Source organism: Balearica regulorum, chromosome 3 (assembly GCF_011004875.1).
Source record: "Balearica regulorum gibbericeps isolate bBalReg1 chromosome 3, bBalReg1.pri, whole genome shotgun sequence".
Taxonomy (NCBI): Eukaryota; Metazoa; Chordata; class Aves; order Gruiformes; family Gruidae; genus Balearica; species Balearica regulorum.
In genome coordinates this window covers 106172802-106192759 of record NC_046186.1, presented here as the reverse complement: position 1 = coordinate 106192759, position 19958 = coordinate 106172802, and the positions used below count along the sequence as shown (strand labels likewise).

At 41.4% G+C, this 19958-nt stretch overlaps 1 protein-coding gene across 3 annotated transcripts in view; it reads left to right on the top strand.

Annotated features, from left to right (window-relative positions):
* Positions 1 to 19682, top strand: part of SUSD4 (sushi domain containing 4) — a 73744-nt gene extending 54062 nt beyond the window's left edge. For 2 of the 3 annotated variants that reach the window (XM_075749331.1, XM_075749332.1), the window contains exons 5-9: positions 449 to 637; positions 15463 to 15654; positions 16128 to 16272; positions 17930 to 18312; positions 19515 to 19682. In XM_075749331.1, the coding sequence (XP_075605446.1) occupies positions 449 to 637; positions 15463 to 15654; positions 16128 to 16272; positions 17930 to 18312; positions 19515 to 19543 (938 nt within the window). In that variant the 3' untranslated portion in view covers positions 19544 to 19682. The remainder of the gene's footprint in view (positions 1 to 448; positions 638 to 15462; positions 15655 to 16127; positions 16273 to 17929; positions 18313 to 19514) is intronic. The other variant, XM_075749333.1, reaches the window with a different exon arrangement.
* Positions 19683 to 19958: the final 276 nt, after the last annotated feature.

The following is a 19958-nucleotide window of genomic DNA, read 5'->3' as shown; positions in this document are numbered from 1 at the left end:
CTTTTACAGCTGTGCGCACTTTGTCACAGGAGCGGTTTTAATGGTAAAGATGGTTTACATGCCTGTCAGTTTTAAGAGGAGGAACAAAACTCATGGTTTATACAAATGACAATCTTTATTTATTAAAGATTCTACCTCAAAAAGAAATTGCCATCTGCTAAACCAGTGAATGTTTGTGAAACAAAATACTGTCATTTTCAGTAAACCTTTCCTGGATTTGCTGAGAGCGACTCCCACGCTAGTGAAGCGTGTGGGCTAAACAATGAAAGGGTTTGAAACAGGATGATGAGACATATGTAGCTGAGGGAGATTACACGGGCATGCCATTCATAGCAGAGCAGATGAAAAATATCGCACCCTTCAATTTAGGAATTAGAACCAAGACGTGTGAAGATGACTGAGATAAGCACCTTGTAATAAAAGATACCTCCCTCTTCTTAATTTGCAGGTTGCCTGAGGCCATTGGTTCTTCCTCATAGTTACATTAACATATCTGAGTTCGAGTCCTCCTTCCCCGTAGGAACAGTGGTGTATTATCAATGCTTCCCTGGATATAAACTAGAAGGGGCAGAGTTCCTTGAGTGCATGTATAACCTTATCTGGTCAGATAGCCCACCTAGGTGCCTTGACGTGGAAGGTAAATGTCTTATTGTTTGTTTTTCTTTCAATTTCGCAAAATCAGCATGCTCTGTATGATCTTTAACTCGGGGCTATAACCACAGTTATGCTGTATGTAACGGTTCCGCAGGCCACGCAGAGTGTAGCTGGGTTTTGCTGCGTGCAACCTGTTGTGGTTCGCTGCGCCATTAGCTCTTGGTGTTCCCTAACTAATGTTTGCTCTCCCGGTGTCCGAAATGCAAGAGAGGAAGCTCTTAACTATGATTGCTTTGCCCTTAAAATGTAAATTCTTTGCAGCTTTTGTAATAAAAATACCGAGGAAGTTACGGAATTCGCATTTGTGTGCAGATGGTCAGAGTTTCTATAGGTACGGATAGATTTCCATGATAAACTGAAAAATACTGCACAGAAGCTCTTAGTTTGGGCTATGCCAGCTGCAAACATTATTCAGTGCTACACGATGCTGCACGCTTGAATATTTGTTGTCTCTCATAGTAGTTAACCTTAAAGAAGGATTTGCAGCGAAAATGACTGAGCCAATTTATTGATTAGGAACATAAAAACCATTCAGTGTGAAACAGAGGTACATCGTACCGAGCCAAAAGGAATAATCTGTGACTGTAGCTGCAGCGCTGGAATGGAGGATACTGTAGTGCATTTCTATTTGCATCCCATACGTTTAAAACAAAGATACCGAATGGATTGCTCCATACGCTGTCGAAACCTTGTGAACTGCCTTCCTCCGTTATCATACTGCATCTTGAATGAAACATCCTGGGAAGTCATCAGAATCAAAATACATCCTCTGCATTTCATTCCCCTAAAAGGACTACATTTTTGCTCTATTTCAATCCTGTAAGGAAGCTATCTATGTGTAGAATTTAGCTAAAAGCAATTACAGGAATTCGTATGTGATGCTTATGTCACTGAGCTAAATGCTATGCATTCTGGAAGTGCAAAAATTTGCCAGCATCAACAAAGTGATATACTGCACCAAAATAATAAAATGATCCTTATTTTTAACTGACAATTCAAGTTCCAAAATTCAGAAATACCTTGGCAATTTTGGAATGACATAACAAGATGATTTTATTATTATTATTATTATTTAGTACACCGTAAAAGATTAATACTAAATCAGGTCTATGTGAGCCATTTTTGGAAGGTTTGTCTGTTGTTGTTTATAGCATGGAAAATACATTAAAAAATCAGAAGGACCCTGTTAGGCTTACTCGAAATAGTATAACTGTTTTGATAAAAATGACAATTCTTCAGTTAGGAAGATAAGAGCATTAAAATACAGAAACTCAAGTGTATGAAAGGGAAAAAAGTTGTGTCTTACCCTCACTCAACCCAGGTGAGCATTCCAGCTCCTATAAAAATACCTGGGAAAGCTCATGTGCTCATTGTTTATTGCTTGTATTATAAAGTCATGGAGACGCTCTTTTGTCTTGATAATTTAAAACATGAGATAAGAACTGCTGCCCTGACAGTTCCACGTGTAAGTAAGATGTCAAAAGTTATCATCCCCGGTCAACTGCGGTAATGTGTGATGGGGCATCAGTGTGTGGCAGCTGCTGGGTCCAGGCCATCTGGGAGGCCTCCTGAGTTTTGATTTAGATCTAGCTTCCCTTTTAATCTCTTTCTTATTGCTCTCTCTAAATGTTAAAACTTTCCGTGGGGATTTCACGTTGGCGTCCCATCTGCGCATGCGTGGAGTGAACCACAGGAGACCGATGTTGGGAGCGTAACGCTTGTGAGAGCAGGTTCTCCTCAGCTTCGGGGCTGTCCCTGCTTCTCTTGGGGCAGAAGAGAGAGCAGCAGCACTAGAAGGTCACCCCTGACAACTCCCCTTGTGAACACTGTTGTAGGGATGCTTCAGCTGGTATGCGGCGAACTTCAAAATTATATCCGGATGGGGTAAATCCGCTTGAGGTGCCCTTGTTTGAAAGCGTTAGTTCAAGTGATTTATACAAGGAGTGCCAGACTCCGGGAATCTCGTTACAATCCACTGCTCTTAATTAGTGGACAAAACTCCCTCCCTGCATATTTTTTATTCTGCATCTTGCAATCCAATGTCAAGCTCATTTTTCAGCAGTCCTTTTATGTGTGAGGGATAATCTCGCCAAGCAGTATTTTTCACAGAGGAAATCTGCAAATAACAGATTAATTCCATTTATTTATTTCCACGATCAAATCAAAATTTATCCTAATAACATTTCCTGCTCAGTATTTTAATATGCTAACAATTAAAAGCGAATGGTTCTTAGGAAGCTCTAGTAAACCATTTTAGAGCTTTTACTCTGCTATAAATAATGGTGTTTACAGCTTTCTCATTTTGATATATGTTCTTCAAGCCTTCACGGAAGGAATTTCTTAAATGTGTGTGTATAATCACACAAATGCTATATGTCCATCTCATGATTTGTCCCCTCTTTTTTAGGCCAAATAAATTCTGAATTAAAGGTTTGTAGCTCCATTTCAGTAAAAAGTTACACCAGGGAACAGTCAGCTCCCATCCTACAACATGATTTCTAATGCTCCAGTCCAGTCTCGTTCTCAATATTGCCAAGCGCGGTGCTTCCACAAACTCTGGCAAGAGACTGATTTTTTTTGCTGCTAGGGAGGAAGGTTTTCCTGATAATTAAAATCGCTGTTGCTTTAGTCGCAGCAGTGCCGAAAACCTGAGTTCCCTGGTACTGAAGTGCAGCCAACACTGCGGAGTTACGCAGCGGCTTCTCAGAAACAGCTGTTCGCATCTAAGCAGGGAAGTTGTTATAGCTCAGGCAGATAAAGATGCCTCTCGCTCAGATTGCCGAGTATTTACTGGTATGAGATCCTCTTCTTAAATGCTTGTACCTTTGCCAAATTTAAAACATTTGGATTGATTTTTTTTTTTTTTTGAGTGTCTTTCTCAAGCTGAATCATTTGGGAAGCTTCAGTTGAAATGGTCCGGCTATATCTGAGAATGATGGTAGAGGAAATTGTGTTGTTTTACCAGTGTTAGAAAATTTTACAGTCATTTAGAGGATGAGATGAAGCATCTTAACACTGAATTCTTTTTGTCCTTTAATTCCTCAATTTACATCTTTAACTTTTTTAATATCCTTTTTTCTAGTGGAATTCCATAATTATGCAAAAGATTTTTTAAATTTCTTTTGTACTGAAATTTGTTAGAGCCTTCCAAGTATATATGAAAATCTAAGGAAAATGTTAATTTACGTATTTATATGATGTTTAACTTACCAATTCGGGGTTAATCATCCGTCTGTAGAAATTAATGTGAGTTAGTGATCACCTTCTGTAAAATCAGCTATGCAAAAGATGGGGGGGGGGGGGGGAACAACCCTTAAATTGAAGATTACCACATGGGGTATCAACATTAATTGTAAAATCAGATAGCTTCCAAAAACATTGGAGAAGAGCAAACATTTGAAAACATCCTGGTATGGAACTCTGTGAAACGAAATGTATAGAACTACAAAACGTTTATGATATGATACTTTAAGGTGACTAAAGACATTACACAGGATTTGGAGAAATTAAAAAAAAAAAAAAAGTCTGGCCATTAGTATTTTGGGAATATGTTCTGCATATGATTACACACCTTGCCATCTGGACTCTATATTTAAATCTTTCATGCCCTTCGGAAGACTTCCAGGAAGATGTTAAGGAATAGTTCTTATAAAGAACTGGGGGGGAAGCAGGCAGAGAGAGGAAGGGCTGGGAGAATGTGATCATGGTGCTGATGCTGTAATATAAAGCAGTTGTATGGATAGTGGAATTGGGAATTCCTGGCTTCGTATTTAAGACTAAAAGGGAAAACAGGTTGATTGAATTTGCAAACAACAGACATGATCCTGTTACCTGGAATGTCTGGTTTCAGCATGATCCCAGCTGAACACAACAGCCGGTCCTGCAGGAAATCAGATACATCGCAGTATGTAGATTCTCTAGCTGAGGTCAAGCTTGAAAGAATGTTAAATAGAAAATATTTCAAATTTTTGTAGGTAGATTAAAAATAAAAATGAAACAAACATGAGGAATAGGTCTCAAAGGGGCGATTCAATGAGTAGAAGAGAGGAAAAACAGAGAGGAAAACTGAAGGCATTTCAGAACTCTGAAAACCACCTCACCCTGAGGGGAGGTGAAAAGATAGAACGCTAAGCTAACAACTGATTACAGAAGGGATCCTGAAAGTTACAGAAGCTATGAGAGAAAGACAGGAGAAGGAAGGAATTAAGAAAATGGCATAACAAACCAGAAGTAGTGCAGGAGAACATAAAACCCCCAACCTAGAGCACCAAGAAAGTTTGGAATAATAAAAGGAGGTTAGTCATATGAGAAAACCAGCAAGTGTGCTACAGACAAAAAGATATTATGGACGGGCAAGAATACAGGACAGAGCTTTAAACCGATTCTGTTCAGAAACCTGAGGACAGACACTCAGAGAGAGGGTCTGATAATGCTGACATAGAACCTAGAAAATAAAGAGCATAAAAGAAGAGGGTGATATTACAGGTGACATGCCATAGCTGCTTAATACTACAAAACAAACAAAGTAGCTTAAACTTTCTACCCAATTACATGCAGGATACTTTGAAGGAAAGCTTCAAAAAATCTTCATTCTTACATAACAATTGCTAATGCCAGAAATTGTGATTGACACCAAGCTATGTGTTTGATAACCTGTGGCCTTAAAATATTTTAAATTCTTGATGAAACATACAGCAATACACTGAGAAAAATAAATACAAGTCAGTCGGTAATCATTTAATGTTCAGGAGTGAGAATAAAGTAAGCAATCCTAAGCCTGAGATACCGTACATTGGTACGAATGGATTTCTCTCGGTGTTTCCTTGTTGACACTGAGAAGGCTTTAGATAAATTCCAACGTGACAGACTGATGCGTATCCTCAGGGAAGATAATGTTGATGCAGCAGATCTCCAACAGATAAAAATCCTGTAGAGCGAGCAGAGGGCAGCAATACAAGCAAGTTGTGAAACACTGTGGTATTAAGAAATTAAGAGAGGTAGATACCAGGATTCTGTTCCATGGTTACACCTACTCAGCTCACAGGCAGGAGGGAGAATTAAGTATCACTCAACTGCCAAAGAGGTCATCCAAGTTAACTGAACTAATGTTAACCTAAGACGAATTGATAGCCTTGTTTTTAATAGCTCAGACCAGAGTGGTGTTTCAGAATACATTCACTGCCTGGAGCAATACTTCTTGCAACTCAGGAACGACAGCCGGCAGTAAATGCTCGAACAGCAGCAGCCGACAATATTTGTAAGCACCTTCACTTGGGCAACACCTTTACATCGGTGACACCTTTAGCCTGATGGCCAAAGGTTGAAATAGGCTGATAGCCTTTCGCCCTGGGGGTGATTAACTCGTAGAAAGCAAGTGTGATGAAGAAGTTTAAAAGGATAATTCTCTTTTAAAGAAGTCATTCAATAATTCTGCTTCTGCACTGTAGACAGTTAATTCGTTCATCACCTGAGAACGCAGATAGAACTCCCTGTATGAACGTGGCAGTCGTACACTTTAAGGAGCTGCTCATAGGCAACTTGCAATATCTGGATTTTTGTGCTGTTGGAGAATGCTGGAATTCATCTGTACACCTTTACCCACAGCTGAAGAGGTGTGGAAAAGAACTGAATCCAGAAAGAGCACAGTGACATGAAGTACTAGGCAGACAAGTCATATTCTTTTGTGGACGTACTGCTTAATCCAATCTCTTAACTCCAGCAAAGTGAAGCAGAAAGAAAACCAGACCGCGTTTCAAGACAGGATGATACACAAAAGTGGACATTTTACAGCTCTTTTTATAAGGGGGGGAGGTTTAGAGAACAGTCGCCAAGTTGAAGACATTGAAGAAGACAAATACAATTGTAGTTCTGAGGGACTGCTCCTTTTCTGCATTTCGTAGAAATCTTTTTTGATCTTGGCTGTGATTGAAATAGATGCCTTCTCCGCTCTCCCTAGTTTTTCAAGAAAGCAACAGAACGACAACTTGTAATCTGTTTCTTTTATGTCTTCTGTTTCTGCTTGATGCACAGGACTGTCACAGTAAATCATTGCTTTACACCTGCTCTATCGCCTGGGTACCTTTCAGAAACTCCTTAGCATTTCCAGAATCAGCCAGACATCCCAACTTTTTTATGGAGCCATAATTTCTGCCTTGAAGTTCCACATTAGCTGCCAGATGCATGTAGTATTTTATCCATGGTTCTTTAAATATGCTGAGGATTAGGTGGGGGAAAGCAGACAAAATTTCTCCCCGAAGGCTGTTTTATAATATTAATCTTTAACTGTATCTGGCAGGGGTCCTCGGAAAGGAAAGGCACACTACATTGTCTACCTTGAAATCAAGTATCTCTGTGCGTTATGGAAACGTACATTAAATTTGGCTACACAGTGCAATCACAGAACGTCTTCCACGAATGGAGGAAACTGTCGCTACAGACTCTATGCATTAGGAAGTCTACTCACTGCGTAGGTTTGTTCACTTCCAGAAATACAAAGCAATATTTAAAGGGTGGCAGTTTCACCGATCAGTGTAGGCAGGCACTTGATAACTAAACATAAATAACAGAAACCAATACTCTTCCGTGCCTCCCTAGTCTTGTAAGCAGGTTTGTGGTATTATGGTGCTAATATCACCTGCTGGTTTTCCTCCACAATTTTTTTTCCCTAGTAGCATTCCATTGGGAATGAGACTTTGTGCTTTTCCTTCTCTCAAGCGGTGTAGTTTGATTTCCTCAGCCTTCAGCTAAGCCCTGGAATATAGCTCGTCCGTTCCGGCAAGTCCAGCTGGATTTGGCGTTCCAGTCTCATCCCTAATGACTGGTGTGGGTGACACCACACAGGCTCAAGGGATTCTTGCTTATAGAGAAAGAGGAAAAACTAATTAAAGAAAGAGGGGTTAAAATAGCATAAAAACATTGATATGTCTAGCTCACAGTGAGCGCTGGCTTCTTCAGACATCCCTGTCAGGTGCTTTTATCTGTCTGGTTGTCTTAGCCAGCTTCCCAACAGCTCGCTCTCCCTCCTCCACCTCCATTCTACTTCTAAGCACTTTGACCTTTTCCAGGTGTGGGGTCCTCCTGTGATGCCTGTCAGATACCCAAACCTTGACTTATTTTGAAGCTTTCTGATTCCATCCTGTTAGGTGTCTATGCAGTCCCCAGCATCTGCTTCTCAAAGTCCTCAAAAGGCCATTACTGATCATAAAGTTAACCACTCATGAGAAAAGGAAGAAACAAAACTAGAAGAGATGAAGAAAGCTAAAACGATCTGCTGTAAACGAGATCACAGTGCTCCAAGCACTCCCATGTGAATAATGAGTATAAATATGTCCTTAAACATAATTATGGGCCTCTTGCTAAAAGAACTCCTCACTGTCTATTGCTGCAAAGTCATCATCAACTTTTTGTAGTTTAAATGAAAGTTGCACTTTTTAACTTATAATTTATAGGAGGAAGATCACTTGGAGTGTGTTTCATCCCGTATCTGTTGTGAAATGCATTTGAAACGAAAGACTTTGGCATTAAGATCAACGTTTCAGAGGTTGCTGTGCCGGGAATGGCAGGACTGTTGAGGACAAGTGCATATTTGGCGTGATGCTCCTGCAGGAGCTCAGCTGACTGGAACTGCAGAGTGGGCTCCGTAATTTGTAACTCCGGTAACAAGGAAGCTCTGTGTACAATAAGTGATTTTAAATCACCTTCTGCTTCCATTTAGGAATCATCTGATATGAAACTATTATTAAAATAGGCTTGAAACTAGTTCTATACTGTTTCATTTAGGCTCATACAGCTGGTGCCAGCGATAGCAATTTTCAGCAAGATGGTGTTTGTCAAAGCTAGACCAGAGAAGCAGCTTTTCATTAAAAACTTAATTATTCAATTCATTTCACACTCTGTATCATGTGAAAAGTGCTTCTCAGTGTGTGCATACTGAAAGGCTTACCTCGCTGTTGTAACTGGTACACAATTACCCAGAGGTGAGTGTCTAGGGGTAGAACAAGCAGCTTGGAGCCAGGAGACCCGGGGCATGTTCCAAGCTGCTTCAACATTGACTTGCTGAATGGTCTAGAAGAAGTTGCTTAACTGTTAGGTGTCCTTTTAGAAGAAAATGCGTGGGTGGCATTGTGAAGGTTAAGTAATTGAAAAAGGTTAAGATTGAAAAGAATTTGGAAATTAGTGGCTAAGGATAACAATATTTTTAATAAATCTTGATGTAGGCTTTCAGTAAATTTGCTGGCAACTTCAGAGTTCAAAATAAGCATCTATTATCTTTGTTATTTCAAGTCATGTCTACTTTCAGGCTTAATAGGAGTTACTTCATATATTATGGCTTACTTAGGTTTTTCCACTATTATTTCTATTCTGGTATTACTATTGGTGGTGCTGCTGTTTTGCTGTGGGAATGAGTAATCAGAAAAGTTCCTCAAAGCATGTCTTCACTTTCAAAACACAAATTCAGTGGCCACAAAGTTTTTCTCCCTTGTCCCAGTACAGCTATAACATGCACTAAATCTCCCTTCACCATGCTGGCAGCATTTGTTACAGGAATATATCATTAGAATATTGCTGAGCTGATGTTCACGATAAATGAAAAGTTGTTCTAGTAAAGCTTTCTGTTCTGCCTACATTTCTAGAGTGTCATTAGGAATAAATTCTCATTAAGCAGCTGCTCTAGACTGAGATCGTTTGACAGGACTTATTTTAAAACAACTGGGTTTGCTACTTCCTTCCTTTTACAAACCTCCTAATTTCTTCTTCAAGATCTCAACTGGATATGACTGGTTGAGTCCAACAGTTTTTCTTCCATCCTGCTTACAGTACTGGACGATTTAGTGGGAATTGTTTCACAACTTTAAAATTAAAATACTTTTGTTTTTCCATTACTATAAATTAAAATCTAAGTATAAAATAGAAAAATCCTTTTTTAACCTTGAAAGTGCAGAAGTAATTTCCTTTTCCTCCTCTTCTTCCTGTTGGCCCCCTTTCTCCATGCATTTCCCTATTTGATATTGCACTAGAAATACCAATTTTTGTCCACCAGTTTTTGTCTTGAGATCTTTTTGGTGAACAAATAAAATCAGTACATTCTCTAAACAGTATAGCGTCTTTAGAGTTTAAAAATCCACAACTAACAGCTACCTGGTTTTGACCACCACTGATTTATTTTCTTTTTGTTTATTGCTTTTTACAAACTTTTAACTATTAAGAAACATTTTCCTTTGTGAAAGATGCTAATACCATCAATCGTTCCATCAATTGAATATAGGATATAGGCATTACATTCCTCTCCGTACTGACCATGTTATGTGGTGCTACGTGTATGTGAGAGGATGAGGAGCTTCAAATTAGGGCTCTGTACTGTGCAGTGCAAGTGTGACTCGTGCAGGTAATGCCTGTGGAAATGAGAAGGTCTGTCAGGTGAACTGGACAAGAATTGAGGTATATGAGAAAAAGGCTTCTTGGTCAAGTGTGGTTTTTATTCTGAAGGGTGATGACACTGTAATAACCAAGGAACCAAGTTTTATTAGCACAGTGTTCATAAAGAAGCAGGAAAAGGAAGAAACATAATCTTCATCTTCTATGATCCTGTAAAAAATTGAATTTTCAAATCCTACATACACAAGCACGCATTTGTACGAAGGCAGTATATGGGAAAGGATCCATACAGTGGATCCTGAAGCCAGCCAGTAAAGCCTTAGCTGGGGACCAGGCCACTCTGGGTGGGAAGAGTCAGACCTGCTGGGACATACCCTGCTGTGGTCCCATGCACCATATCATGGCTCGAATTAAACATCGGTTGGAATGCAGTAGCCAGATGACAGATGTCCAAATTTCTCGTGTTAATTAGTGTCCTGATATGTACAAGAACAACAAGGGAGGGTCAGGAGAAGCTCTTCTAGTTTGTGCACAAACCAGACAGCGTGTTCACCTCTCTGATTACTGTCTAGCACGATACACCAGCGTCTTCCCCACACATTGGAACTGGCAGGTTTTTATCTTTCTCATCATGAAGCTTCATCTTAATCTTTTCTCACTCTTTGCGTAGTGAGCAGACATTCACAGTGCGTTTGGAAGAAGTGTTATTTTTGATTAGGTGCAAATGTTGCTAACCCTGTCCACTGTCCATCCCTCTGTCAAAGAGAAAATGGCTCGCCTTACACTGGGTTTCGCTGCTACCCCAGCTAACCGAGCAACTGGTATCCTACAAGAAAGGCAGTCTAGTAGCTAGAGAAAAACATGCTATGCAAAAAATCAAAGGTGGAAAATAGGCTTCTTGCTTATTCCTACCCCTTTTTTATAAGTGCCCTGTATTTCAAGTAATTTTTGCTTTTTTTTTTTTCTGGATCACATACAAAAGCTGGGCAAAACCTGAAAAATTTACCTCCTGCCTACTTTGACCAAAACCTAAACCAACTGGTGGACTAAAAAGAAGGTTTTGAGCACTGTAAATATCTGTAACTCCACTGTTATCTCTCTACCAGTGGCTTTTAAAAAGTGACATGACCTCTTTATTCCATGCCATCAATGTTAATTGAGAATATGCTAATGCCAAAAAATCTTCCCTCCCTCCTACAGTTCCAGTGTCAACAGTGCAGAATTACTGCAGCATCCTCTGGGCAGCGTTTAAAAAGCTTCTTGACCGTAAGGAGTAGGAAAAATTACTGGATGAACCCCATTTATTCCTCCAGCGCCTGGGCAGTAAGCGCCCGCAGCCTGCGTCACCCTGCCAGGGACCCCGCTCTAAGGGATGCGGCTATCACGCTGCGGAGGCTGCAACGGAGGAGGCATGCTGGGGGGCAGACCCGCCTTTGCCTTTCGCTGTGCTGTCTCTTGCAGGGAACCCAGAAAGCCAGGCTTGGGGTCTTGGCACCTCAGGACAGCTCACAAAAAGGGGGTGGGACATACTCTTGTCTTTTGTTATAAAAAGCTCTCCTATTAGCCTGAAACAGATCCTCTGCTCCAAGCCAGTATTTGACAGTGTTTGTAACACAAGGCTCAACTCCCCAGGTTTTAAGCTCTACCTGAGAGCACTAATCTTTCGTTAAAATCAATCGGAAGAGAAAGTCCATAGCTCATCTCAGAGGAGAGCCCTCAGCTCCAGCAGCTCCTAAGGGCAGGCGGGGAAGTCCATCGAATCAAATGAGGAATTCCTCCCTTCAACTTCCTTGAGTAACAGGCATCTTGAGCATCCCGGAAGGGATTTGTTTGCCATAAAACACACTTGTTCTTTCTTTTTGATGAACGATTCAGCTTTTCAGCTGAGAATGCTGAGCTGTAAAGTTCATGTAAGTCCCCTTACAGTCTGTGGCCAATTGCTCTATAGAGACTGACGCAGAGAACCACCGCAGATGACATGCTGCAGAACCACCAGCAGACACAGCCTGAATTATGTGTGTCCCTCTGACAAGCTCCAAAGTCAAGGACATACACATGTGGTCTTTTAATGTTGGTCGTCAGAAGATATGACTGGATTATCCATGGTGGATGTTGCAATTAGCGCATTAAAGTCGCAAAAGCCATGTAAAGTTAAGATGCTGAAAGCTATTGCTAGTAAAGATTTGGTGTCGCGCTTAAGAACAGCACCTAGGGCTTTTTTTAAGCTATGAGAACTTCCTGAAGTAGAATTCACTTGTCTCTATGATTATTTATGGTTCTTACTGCTGTCGGCTTTGACAGTGAAAATACACTTGTCAGACACAATTTTATTTCAATCAGTTTGTGGTTATTTTCATTCTGTGAGTTTGATTCATTTGCTGGAGTCCGTGGCCTGTAATTTCCAAATACAATTAGGATTGATCACTGGGAATGTGAGAATTTTAACTTTCCTGGAAAACATCAGTGCGCTTAGCGTTGCCACCTGAGTTTTCATCTATATTTCGTCTGGCACATTCCTTTAATCTGTGTAACCAGTATCATACACTGGTATCCAGCATAATGCTAAGTAAATACCAGCAATAAGGGATCTGATCCTGTGAGATCTTCTGACCCTGTCAAAATCTTCTGTCTTTAGGAGCCAAGAGTGTTCATCAGCCCTCCAGAGTTTTATCACCTTGCTTTTCTATGATCAAAACTAAGGCCACTTCATGGCTGTCCTGCCACTGACTTTAAATGGTCTTGGGCCAGGATGCTTATGGCAATGGAGCAAGTTGAGAAAGGGACTGGGCGTACGACTAACTGCCAAGAGCTCAAAATCAGTTCGGTTTTGGTTGTTTGCGATGTATCTATCTCGTTCAGTCTGATTTGGAAAAAGAGGCTCTGAACCTGAGCATTACTGATTGTAGATGGGGGCCAGTTTGTCCGTGCACATATTGAGGGATCCTGAAACTGGATGGACATAAAATTCACAGGAGGTAGTGAGCAATATCCCAAGCGAGTGAAAACCCCTGACTCTGACAGTCCAGCTGACGTAAGAACGAAGCGCTGTTTCATTTGAGCTAAACACCCTCATTTTCAAACAAGCTCCATTGCATCTGCTGTTTGTGACAGTGTTTAATGCAGGAGCTGTTGGCAGGAACAACCACTTAAAACTTGACTCTAATTCATGACTAATACTCTGTGGCGCATTAAAGAAACCTTTGCAGAAGTTTCCAGGCAGCATCAATACATGAGCGTTTCCCTTGAAATACCGAGGGTGTCAGAGGAAGGGATGACACCCATTCTTAGCACTGGGGACGGTACCCTACGTGAAGAGCGATGCTCTTTTTTTCAGGTTTTATAAAATACGTTTCCATTTGTAAACAGACTGACAGCTCCGTATCTGGGTTGTACCCACAGTGTATTGTTTTTCTGTGTCATTCCTGAGCTGATCCACATTGCTGGGACACCAGCCCTGAGGCTCTTTTTATTCAGCAGGCTGCTGGCCCTTGATGACATGAAGAGGTTAGGGATGAGGCAGCAGGAGAGCAGTACGTTGCTGGAGAGGAGAAATTTGTTTCTCTGAGCGGTTGCTCTCTGCGACAAGATGTGCTCTACTTTGCTCGTTGCTAGAAAGGTATTGAGCATCTACACTTCTCCTGCAGCCTGTCGCAGCTTGGCAAAACTCAGCTGCAAAGTTTCAATTGCGGTCTTCGTTTGTTCTTGTGCTCTAAGTGTAGATAATAAAAATATACCGGATTTCCTTATGGCAGGCCAGAATTGGTGCTTTCACTGATAATTTTCTTTTAATAGAAGAATGATCCCTGATATGAACAAAAGGTGCTTTTCTACTATTTCAGTCTGACACCTTTGCCCTAGTCTTAAGAAAATTGTTTTCAATCATGAGTTGACTTCCCAGTAAAGCATTCCTCTTTCTCATGGGCCCAGAGACTTTGGAAAGTATGCAGAATATTGAGGATGTGAATTTTTATGTGAATTACTTGCTCTGATTTCAAGTTATTATTAAGCCTTGCCCATGAAAATGCAAACAAAACCATGTCTCCAGGGGACAGGGAATAGACATTGCTGCATATTGTAATCAGCCTCTCTTGAAGATTCATTTAATATCTTGTGTATTTTTTTTTATGAAATGCATTATTCATGTAACAAGATTCACAGAGAGAAGCAGCTGAATTGTAATTTCTGGGAAGAGTCTTCTTCCGAGAGATGGCATTTTCATTATTTAAATCAATGCAGCAGGTCTTGCCTGCATGAGGGAGGCACGAAGTGAAGGGAGCAGCCTGTAGATGGGGCACTGAGCCAGTTAGTCGCTGCCTCTGAAGGGACATAAAACAATCCATCCCGTAATTTAAGCCCTTTTCGGGTCAGTATGTAGCCATTTGAGACACCATTACATCTTTGTAGGGTTGGTTTTTTTCCCTCTGTGTTAGGAGCACTTAAGAAAATAGTAATCAACTAACACTTACTCAGTGGAAAAGTTTCCTCTCTTGTAAAAATACTGCTTGCGAGCTGCTTTACTCGCTGCTCTTTCCTAGAGAGAGCTCCCTGGGCTCTCCATTGAGTTCATCTGCCCAGCCATGTGAGAGGACATTGCTTTTCATTTCGGGGCCTACAATAAAAGTCCCACATGTTTATATTGCAATTCTCTCTTATTTACATAACCTTATGTAAACCGCTGCACTTAATTAACATAGGCTAGGCTCAGCCTCTGTTATATTTAAGCTCTCGCTCCACCACCGATCCTACCAATCGGATCAGTAGGTCTGCTCAGAGATAACAAAACACAAATAACACTAGTAGAATTTAAGCTCAACCTAATAATATTATAGTGGTACAGACTGTAATTGCTTAAGCAACACTGTGTGCTGTGCAATCTCTTGCAGGACAGCTGATGGCAAACTTATTTTTAAAAGTGAGTATTTAGGAATTTAATTAGTGCATATAACCATTTAATTATAGTAATGAAACAAAAAATAGGATGTTACAGCTGAATTTGAGATGCTTCATAAGGAGAGGGATTTTCCTTATTTTGGCTGTTCCCCTCCGTGCCCATATAGCCATCTTATAGGCATACGTGTCCCCTTTTGTGTTCCTCTCGCCCTCCCAGAGGAAGGAAAGCTTCCCAGATCCCATCTCTCAGGCCTTTAAACAAACAGGTGACAGCAGAGCTTGCCAGTGTCAGTGAGAGCCAAAAGCAACCCACCCTGACACACGTTGCCCTGCGGGAGGTGTCTGCATCCGTCCCCGGGTGCAGATGGGCACCTGGTCTCCCAGCAGCAGAAATCTGGTACCACTGAGATAAACCCCAAAACCTGAGGGACCCTGAAAGGGAGCCTGAAGCGTGCCCAGTGTATTTTGACACACTGAAGCTACCCAGCGGTGGGTTGCTGGCATTAATGCCTTTCTCCTTTTCTGTTTGTTTATTTGCCCAAGTTTGTCCACTACCTCCAATGGTGAGTCATGGAGACTACATCTGCCACCCGCGGCCTTGCGAGCGTTACAACCACGGGACGGTGGTAGAGTTTTACTGTGATCCTGGTTACACCCTCACCAACGACTACAAGTACATCACCTGCCAGTACGGAGAGTGGTTCCCCTCCTACCAAGTATACTGTGTCAAAACAGGTAAGGCAGCAGCAGTGGCATTACTTCTGCCCTCTTTTTTAGACCAAATGTGTTGGTCTGTAGTGCCTGGTGACCTTCATCTGTTTCGTGGTTAAGTGATGAGCATTGATTTTAAGATGCTATTAAATACAGTACATTTTTATTTCTGAGATCCTGAATGATCCTAAACCATTTCAGTCGTTAGCTCTTTAAATGTATTTTTTAACATCATCTGGATATTTTTATATGTATATAAGTTAGGTCATGATTGCACGCATAAAAAAAGTCAAGGGGAAAAAGCAAGGTCCAGCCCCTGTGGCAGCTTAATGTTAAGATTGCTTTCGGTGTGTGGTATTGGGTTCACGTGTGCGTTTACAACATACGTAAAAAAGATATCTTGTCCTAACAGGCACTTTTGAGTGTTGTTGAAGCATTAAAACAAAATAATAATGGTAATAATCAAGTGCAACTCTTGTATTGCCTTTTTGTTACAGAACAAACCTGGCCAAATACACAGGAGACTCTCCTGACTACATGGAAAATAGTGGCGTTTACTGCTACCAGCGTTTTATTAGTACTGCTACTGGTTATTTTAGCCAGGATGTTCCAGACCAAATTTAAGACACATTTCCTTCCAAGGTTTGTACTCTTCTTTTTTTTTTCTTTTTTTTTTTTTTTTTCCCCAAGATTGAGGACCTTGATTCAGTTTTTACGTTCAGCACTCCTTACTGAGGAGACAGAGCAGCTCATGAGCCTTGCAGGTACCTTCTTCTTCTGCTCTGAGCAGAAGTCTCTGAGCCACCAGTGTGGAAGGGCACCCCTGGAAACCCACAGTAGCCCTCTCTGCAACTCAGATAAAAGGCAAAGTTTGCCAGATTCACTTTGGGAGTAATTACAGCTCTACTACAGAGAATTGCTGCTTCTGCCTGTAAAAATAGCTGACAATATTTTTAAATACTCATTTTCAGGTGCTGGGGGAATTAATTTTTTAACTACTGTAGACTTAGTAATGTAAGTTTTAAGAAAGATTTTCTCAACGGACAAATTTATATTATGTTTGCTTTCCCTTCATGAGTATTATTTTCATCACGATTCATAAACATCTCCTATATCGTCCTTTATTTCCGTAAAATTCTGTGCAGCTATGAGCATTTGTCATTGATTCTCACAGCGCTCCTCATGAGACAGGTAGGTGGGTATTATTATTATCTTACAACTGGAAAAACAAAGGCAGGCATGCGGAGTTTTAGGCAAAACTAGTACTGTATCTGGGTTTAGACTTGTTTCTAGTTTTCAGTCTGCTCAGTTTGCTATTGACCTTCACTGTGTGACTCCTTCTCTCCTGCGCTCGCTTTTTCTCCTGTCTTTATTCTACCATGTGCAGAAAACAGAGATGAAAAAGCTGTATGTCAGTAAATACGTGCAGCAGAAAGGACTCGATGATCTTAAAGAAATGTGTACATAAAAGTATACAGATTATATAAGTAATGTGTAAATATACATCCATAAACAGTATATGGGGAGTAGTATACATATACATCTATAACTAGGAAGATCTTTAGGGTAATGGGTTGCACTACGGAGAGCTTTATAGCCCGTACTTGTGTAGCTTATTGCAATGGCTTTCTGTCCTCTCCTTTTCAGGTGTTTTCATGTCCTAAAGGTACCTGGGATCGATTCCCTCCTGCTAGGACTCTACTGTGATTTAATTGGCTACTAAACAGATACTTTGGGTTTAACAGACCTTCCCAATTAATAGAAATGTTTTGCTTAACAAAGAAACCAGCCTAGTACCGGTTAAGGAAGCCTTCATCCTTTGAAAGTGAGACCTGAAGGAGGCCACAGATCTGGCCACCAACGCCCTGTCATCCAGTAGTAGTCACCTCAGTGCCTGTTTACATGGGCTGTAAACACTTTTGCGCTCTAGCACGCATTTTTGCAGGGGTTCAGGCACTTTTGACTGGTGAACTACATCTGTGATCTTATAGCCATGATACCTACTGTGCACGGCACAGCAAATGGTGCTCCTTATCTCTTCCAAGCACCTGTTTTCCTTCCCTTCTCGAAATCGTGCTTCACATTACCAGTTTCATTTTTCCAATTGTAACAGATTCCACCTGTCAGCCTGAGCAGAGTTTTGCAAACCCGTGAAGCAAACATTTCTCTGAATGTTAATGACCCCGTAGCTTCATTTTGCATGATTAGAAAAGTGCTGTGTACTTAAGTTCAGCGGACGCTCCGAGGTGCTTCTGACGTGCTCCTGCCCTCTGTGATAACTCGTCTGTGTTTGACGCAGGGGCAACCAGGAGGGCTCCATGGGTGACCCTGACTTTGTGGTGGTGGATGGCGTTCCTGTCATGCTGCCTTCCTACGATGAAGCTGTAAGCAGCGGCTTGAATGCTCTGGCACCCGGATATTCAGCTACCACAGACCAGGGGCATATTTTGCAGACAGAAGATCAGAATCCTCCTGCTTACCCTGGCCCCAGGATTACAGACACGCTGCCTAGCGAAGTTGAGACCTGTGACAGTAGGTCGGGCTCCTCTGAACTGCTCCAAAGTTTGTACCCATCCCCGGCATGCCAAGCGGCAGTGCTTCCCGGTTCAGATCGAACTGACGTATCCCATAGCACTGCTGAGGAGGCTGCATCCACAAGTCCGCGGATCGATATTGCAGATGGTGAGTCTTGCATAGGTGCAATAGGTGAGTCCGTACATAGGAGCCATCGTTTGTTTGTACCGTCAGAGCAGGAATAAACCCAGCTGACTTGCTCGTACTTTCTCCATGGTTTTGTTCACATCTTAATTTGGACATTTTTTAAACCATGCTACTCTGCGGTCATAGAGCTTCGTGTCTGTGATACGTCCGTGCTAGCTGTGCTGCGAGAGATGTGAAGGTTCCTGTCCAGACCCCACAACAGCAGCGTCAGCAGGGATGTCAGCAGGCACCTGTGTACAGCACCAAAGCCAACCATCATCTTGCCTGTGTTGCTCTGTTCAGCTGCTCCTCAACTCCCATGCTCACAACTCCCTCACATGCTATGGCTTTCACTGCAGAGAACAGGATTTTCTGCTTTAAGTGGAAAGCAAATCATGGTTTCATACTCTGCCAAAATTAGCAGCCTTTACTAACAAACCCATCATGTCTGTGCGTACAGCAAGCTGTTCAGTCTGAGGCACGTACGCATTAAGCCATGGACAATGGCGTCACAGCATAAGGAGAACGTACCCACAGGACCATGTATGAGAAGGGAGATTGCCGTATATTATTGTTTGCATTTAAATCAAACATGAGCATGCATTGATATCATTTCATTGAGTTCTAATGGAGCTGCATGGTGTGCTGCTCAGCGTGCTAAGGAAACTAGATAGCTTTCCTTGGAGATACTTGGAAGGAGTGGCTCTGATCCTGCTCTCCACAGTCACCGAGAGTCACTAGGCAAAGAGCTGAAGCCCAGTGTCCAAAATTCATTGCAGGCGAAGGTCTGGGTGCAGGAAGCCTTCCTGCTTCATAGGTTTGGGGCTAATGTTTAATAGTGTCGCAACGGGAAGAGGACAGCTAGAAGGAGGAGGGAGAAATTATAATAATACCAGTAAAAGTCCCTGCCTACTCTGAATGCTGTTTCAGTGATTAATGTAGTAGAAACAATGTCTGCATTTAGGTTTTTGTGGGCCTAGCTTGTTTTAGAAAATCTGGGTAGTTCTACTAGGTTAATTTTCATATAGGTGTTAGAGCGTAAGTGGGTCTAGAATTGGCGATACTGTATGTCATTTTTGCAATGTCCATTTCTATTTTTGTAGAATTGCTAATACTAATAGTCTGCAAAAGTATAAAGGGAAGTTACAATCGGCAATCAATGCTATTTCTTTTGTTTCCCTTAGAGATTCCTTTGATGGAAGAAGATCCTTAGCCTGCACAGAGACGTGTCTTCGTTGCATTGCACTGTGGGGCGACGTGAATCATGAGGATTTAGAGATAGAAAAGACTATCTGTGGATTTGGGGAGGGTATTTTCCTACTTATCAATCTTCCACGCAATGGTGTCACCAGATTGGGTGTACATCTTAATCCACAGCAGGGATAACAGCATCAGCATTTGGAATAGCAGCAGTTTTATGAATGAATCCTGGGGATTTGATGAGAGCAGATGTAGAAAAAGAACTGTGGCTTTTTAGAAATGAAATGTATATCTGCATCGCAGAAAGTCATATGGTTCCGTAAGAAATACTACTGGATTTTGATACTAACTGCCTCACAAAAGCATGTCAAAGTATGTAAATTTGCTTATGAAGACTGCTTTAAATGATCTATGGACCTCTAGTTTAT